This window comes from Myotis davidii, unplaced genomic scaffold (genome assembly GCF_000327345.1).
Source record: "Myotis davidii unplaced genomic scaffold, ASM32734v1 scaffold934, whole genome shotgun sequence".
NCBI classification, from domain to species: domain Eukaryota; kingdom Metazoa; phylum Chordata; class Mammalia; order Chiroptera; family Vespertilionidae; genus Myotis; species Myotis davidii.
The window spans coordinates 103340-109339 of record NW_006285798.1 but is presented as its reverse complement, the minus strand read 5'-3'; the positions used below and the strand labels follow the sequence as shown (position 1 = coordinate 109339).

General features: G+C 52.1%; 1 protein-coding gene across 1 annotated transcript in view; it reads left to right on the top strand.

Annotated features, from left to right (window-relative positions):
• GTF3C1 (general transcription factor IIIC subunit 1) overlaps positions 1 to 6000 on the top strand; it is an 86010-nt gene that overhangs the window by 60021 nt on the left and 19989 nt on the right. The window contains exons 19-24 of the mRNA XM_006756869.2: positions 390 to 486; positions 602 to 779; positions 3474 to 3639; positions 4036 to 4171; positions 4629 to 4710; positions 4845 to 5033. Of these exons, the coding sequence (XP_006756932.1) occupies positions 390 to 486; positions 602 to 779; positions 3474 to 3639; positions 4036 to 4171; positions 4629 to 4710; positions 4845 to 5033 (848 nt within the window). The remainder of the gene's footprint in view (positions 1 to 389; positions 487 to 601; positions 780 to 3473; positions 3640 to 4035; positions 4172 to 4628; positions 4711 to 4844; positions 5034 to 6000) is intronic.

Genomic DNA, 6000 nt, shown 5'->3' with positions numbered 1-6000 from the left:
ATGAAGTAGCAATGAAAATAATTTTATGGTTGGGGGTCACCACAACATGAGGAACTGTATTAAAGGGTCGCGGCATTAGGAAGGTTGAGAACCACTGGTTTAAAGTAAATTCTGCTGATAAAGTCTGCAAGCCTTAATGTGGTTTTGTCCTTTTGTTACTTTTACTTTCTAACCCAAAACCCCAGTTAGAATTGATGCTCCATTGCCCTTGTTGGGTGTGGGAAGAGCAGTTCTGGGCTCCAGTGCTGTGCAGGCCCAAGGCCAGTCCTCCAGGTCGCACCAGGTAGAAGAGGAGAGTAAGTGAGGTGCACTCCTCGCCCCAGATGCAGACCCCAACCACAGTCAGCGTGTGGTGTGACTGGACCCTGCTCCTCCCCCCTGTTTTCCAGGCGGTACATTTTTTCAGTGTTGGAGAACCTGCAGAGGCTGTGCTACATGGGGCTGCTGCAGTTCGGTCCCACAGAGAAGTTTCAGGATAAAGATCAGGTAATATCTGTCAAGCCCAAATTGAAGCGGTCCTGACCGTTAAGCACAGTTTCCAGGCGGCTAACCTGAGGCTGATTCTGAGGTCTCTCCCGCCCCATCCCTGCCTGCCTTGCAGATCTTCATTTTCCTGAAGAAGAATGCGGCTATCGTTGACACCACCATCTGCGACCCACATTACCACCTCGCCCACAGCAGCCGGCCCTTTGAGAGGCGTCTTTATGTCCTGAATTCAATGCAGGATGTGGAAAACTACTGGTTTGACCTGCAGTGCGTCTGCCTCAACACCCCTCTAGGTACCATCTGTCTTTGCTGGTCCTCACTGTTTGCCCCCCTTTCTGTGGAACAGCTGGACTTAGAGCTGGAGAGGACGAGATGATGCCTCGTGGTTTTCAGCTCCCGGAGGCCCATCGTGTCCTTGGGGCTCCCGTAGAAAGAAAGCCCCCGCAGCTCCACTTGGTCTTCATTTATGTGTTCACTCAGCACCTCAGCGTGCATTTCCTGTGCCTGACCACAGCAGTGAAAACGCACCTCGTCCCTGCCTTCCTGCGACTTCATTCTTGGGGAGAAGGCGCGCGCGCGCACACACACACACACACACACACACACACACACACCCCGAGGAAATAAAGAGGGCGATGAGCTGAGGGCATTTGAATGAAAGGTCAGAGCCTTTCTGAGGAGGAGACATTTGAGGCTGAGCCAGCCGTGTCCAGAACTGGGGAAGAACATTCCAGGCACGGGGAGCAGCAAGTGCAAAGGCCCCAAGTGTGGTTGGGAAAACAGAAAAGGCCGGCTTGGTGGGAAGGAGAGTGGCAGCTGAGATTGGGAAGTGGGCAGGAGGCAGACGCTGGGGGCCATGCAGGACACGGTGGTTTGGATGTGTTCCAGGAAGATGGTGGTGGTTGTAATCAAGGAGTAACCAGGTCACTATGCCTTTCAATGCTTGCCCTGGAGAACAGACGGGGACAGGAGTAGGAGAAAGGCCAGTTGGGGCTGTGACTCGTGCCCCAGAGAGATGCACACTGTGACGGTGATGGAGGGGCAGATGGGGAAGGCTGGGAGGAAGAACTGTCAGACTTGCCGGTTGGTGAGTTGGGCTTTGGGTGGGGCCTTTGCTCGCATTGTTTTCCTCTCCAGAATGTCCCCAAGCCCCTGCTCACTTCGCAGGTGGCCACTCCTATTTCACGTGTCTCCTCTTCGAGAAAGCCTTCCCAGCACCTTTACTGCCATCCTCTTATTTCATTCTGTGAGCACAGGACATTGGCTTGCATCCCCATGGTGTCTCAAAGTGCCTGGCACACAGTGACTCCCGTAAATGTTTGTCGAGTGACTGAGGGTTTGTGGGAGCTATAGAGCCTCCCTCTAGCCCAGCGTGCTTTCCTCGAAGCCAGTTTTCAGCTGGTCTTTTCTTGCCAGTTCTACCAGGAGAAAAAGGATGGGCATTGGATTTGCACCCGGGAGAGACATCTGATCCTCCTCCTCCTGTCACAGAGCTGCAGATGAGTGTTACACGCTGGTTTTTGCACAGCAAGGATTCCATACTTGTTCCGTGGGATTGTTCCGTGGTCAATAGCATAACGAGCACTTGTATTTAGAGCCTTTAATGGGTCCAGACAAATTTTAGGACAGTGTGTGTCACGACTCCTCTGGCATTCACTAGTAAGCCCGGCTTTTACCATTTCAGATTTTAGGTTATCTGATTCCCCTGCATTTTATCCCTGGATGAGAACTTGTGAGCCAGTGTGTTATTTGCCCCAAAGATTTTCAGGCTTAACAGTTGGTGAATTTCCATCCATCCCTTTTAGTGTTTGGGAGCAGACATGTGGGGGGCTTATTGAATCCATTAATCAGACCTTGATTGTCCCGTCATTTAGCAAACATGTGAGGGGTTCCCCAAGGATGAGGGGAAAGCACCATCTAAAAGACGTGAGCATCCATTAGAGCAGGGGCTCCGGACACAAGTGTGCGCAGCAGCACCTGGGAGACTGAAGTGAACCTTCCTGGGCCCCATGCAGAGGTTTGGACTCGGCAGACCTGGGCCGGCCTAAACCTGCATTCCTAGCAGCAGCTGTGCTGCACAGAAGCGTCACCTGAAGTCCCCTTAGGGTCAACTGTCCATTCAAATGCATGACCTTGGACAAGCTCTTTGTAACCTCCTGACTTTAGGGGACTGTTTCACAGTGTCTCCATTTCTAAACTGGGAATACCACCACCACCTTATGGGCGGAGGCGAAGCTTCACCCAGAGGTCTCTGTAAACTTGGCTGAGGGTGGGGGGGGACATGGCCTCTCCCCAAAGCCCCTCCCCCACCCCATCAAGTCTCCAGATGAGCATGTTATGAGAGGGTCTTCGATAGTCTGCGAATTATCATCACCTTCCCTTGCCCTATTCAAGCAGCAGTTTTAGTAATAATTTATGTTTTCTTAGGAGAAATGCGATCTTCTTTATTGTGGAATAACTGACCATAATCGCTCCGCTGAATGAGTGCCCCTCTTGGGACACTCGGGAAATAAGAGGCTGCTCCTGGCTGCTCTCGGGGAAACTGATGCCGCACCAGCTATCTGTCCCATCCCTGCCGCCCCGACCCTGCAGCCACAGCCCCGTGCGGTCATTCCCATTTACTGCCTCCTCTGCCGGCACACAGCATGCCCACGGGGCCCCCAGGAGGGAAGGCAATGGTTCCTCTGCTCATAACTTCTCAAACCTACTGTGTTCTTTGGTTGCCTACTTGCCCACCCACCTAATGGCGTTCAGTCAGAGTACAAGCCCTTTTCTCAGTCCCCCCTCAGTGTCTAACTCTTCCTGCAGCTCGCTCCGGCACCTGTTCCAAGGCATTTTGTGCAAAGAGGTTCTACCAGTCTCACACCTTCTCCGTTTGGGGGACCCTGGTCACAGAAAGGGAATCCATTCTCTGGCCACCCCGCAGGCACCATGGCCCCCCAGCACCACAGCAGGAGGGCGCTCAGTAGGGCTTGTTTGGTTTCCAGGTGTGGTGCGCCACCCGCGTAACAGGAAGGACAGCAACACGGAGGACAGCAACCCAGATCAGGGTGGTGATGACAAGGACAGTCTGCAGAAGGAGCAGAAGGAGCAGGAGAGCGCCATCCACAAGCACAACCTGGAGCGCAAGTGCGCCATGATGGAGTACTCCACGTAAGTCCCTGTCCCTGACACGCTGTCCCCATGTGCAGGGTCGTGGCGATGCTCATCCCACAGGCTCTGGCTCCCTGTGGGCTTCAGCTGTCAGACCAGGAGTGCCTGAGTCATCATTGCGGCAGCTGCAGATTGGTGGCCACCAGCCATATCTGGTCCCGGCCATACTCTAGTTAGCCCAGACATTGTTTAAAAAAACAAACAAAAATGAGTCAATAGCCAAAAATTCAAAATTTGGGAATTTTTCCTAAAATTTGGGGGTTTTGACAAGTTCTTCAATTCTGTCAGGTGTTTTTCTGCCGGGGGAGGTAAAAGCTAGTTGTGGGAAATGCCCTCACCTGCTCCTCGGACTCTCCAGCTCTGAGGAGCACTCTGTCTCTCTATCTCCCGCCTCAGGGGCAGCCGTGAGGTGGTGGATGAAGGTTTGATCCCCGGGGATGGGCTGGGAGCTGCTGGGCTCGATTCCAGTTTCTATGGACACCTAAAGCGCAACTGGATCTGGACCAGCTATATCATCAACAAGGCCAAAAAGGTGGGCTTTTGAGGTGTGGGTGCACACATCCCGGCCACCACCCCCCAGGGTTGCCAGCACCACACATCCTCTTGTCCCTTTCCCAGCTCACAGTTCCTGAATTGGTAAAACCGAAAGTGACCAGAGACACAAATATTTACTTCCATGTGTATCGATAGCCTGGACTGTTTTCCTTCTCAGCTGATTCTAACTTATTCTGTGATATGGACAGGTGTTCCTTTTTAAAGGAGGAACAGAACGTCTGTGAGACAAAACTCATACAAGAAGGGCGCGTGTGCAGTTAGAAAGTAGCTGGACAGGAGATCCGTGTCCTGCAGCAACCCTGCCAGCCTCCCGGCAGGCACCGCACAGCCGTCCTCAGCTTCTCTGTTGCACTCACACTCCTTGCCTTGTGGCTCTGGGCTCCTGGGGTTCATGAAACCGCATGCTTCATTCCAGTGCCGCACTTGCCTTGTAGGAGAACGCCGCTGCAGAGAATGGGCTCACGGTGAGGCTCCAGTCTTTTCTGACCAAGCGCACGTTGCCCCTTGGTGCTGGAGGTACGTGTGCGCCAGTTCCGCCCAGAACAGACATGGTACTAGCTCAGGGCCAGCATGGCCACCGCACGTTTCATTTGGCTTCTGGCCTTTGCCGAGCTCGTCTTGAAGTGCTCATCTCCTGTGATTACTTCTAGGCAATGGCAGGTTGGATATCTGGGGAGAAGCCAGAGCAGGGTCCGAGCTCTGTGTTGACCAGGACGAGCAGTTTGAGATTGACCAAGAGCCCACGCTGGACAGGAATCAGAGAGTGAGGGGTGGCAAGAACCAGAAGCGGAAACGGCTGAAGAAGGATCCTGGAAAGAAGATGAAGAGAAAGAAGAAAGGTTATACGATGATCATTTATGTTTGCCGGGCCTTGTCTTGGCACATTCAGGCTCAGAGACGTGCAGCGGGCTGGTGCTGCTGGGCCCGAGCTCTGCCCTCAGACTTGGGTTTCCATTTGCCCTCCATTTACAGTGCTCCCTCTGTGGTTGCCCTGTTTTCCACATCCAGCTGCCAGACAGATCCTGGAGTTTCCTTCATGCTGCCCCTGCTTTCTCTGTTGTCTGAGCCTTTTCACTAGTGACTGCCTCAGTAAAACTTCTGACTTCATGTCAACCGAAAAAACCTTAGCAAAAGTCCGTAGCAAAATCTTTATCCTAACCAGCTAAAATCCTATTATTCTTTCGGTTTACTTTTAATATCTGCATTTCTGCTAATCAGGCCAAAGTTTAAGGCTTGTATATTTAAATTAGAGGAAAGACAGGTCCGGAAGCCTGCAGTCTCTTCGGAGCTCCTGAAGCTGTGTGGTACCCTTTGCCTGCACTTTGGCTTCTTCATCTGGGCAGTGTTTACAGGGACAGAGGGCAATGAGGAGAAGGGTCTGTCGTTATGTCACCCAGGTGGCTGTGTGTTTTGGCGGTGGTCTGATAGCTAGCAATTTCAGATGAAAACAGTGTTGAAACAGGAGCCTGCTTTCGGTGGCTTATTTGGCCGCTGTTTATAACAAACAGCCTGTATCAGTTGAAGTGGCCGCTCAGTGTAGCCCATCCAGATATGTGTCAGATCAGCTTATTCACAAAGACCTGAATTCATTACAAGGCAAAATACAGTGTGGTATTGCTTTGAACCCAAATTTTCCCACCCTGCTTTTCTTCTGCCTTCATTTGGAAGATCACAAAACAGTCCTTTGGAATTGGCAGTAGCACATGGCAGATACTGTCATTAGTGTCTCCCCCAAGAGGAGGAGACCTTGGAAAACCCAGTGGGTACGAGTTCAAGTTCAAATCCTCAGTCTGCTACTTAGTTGTG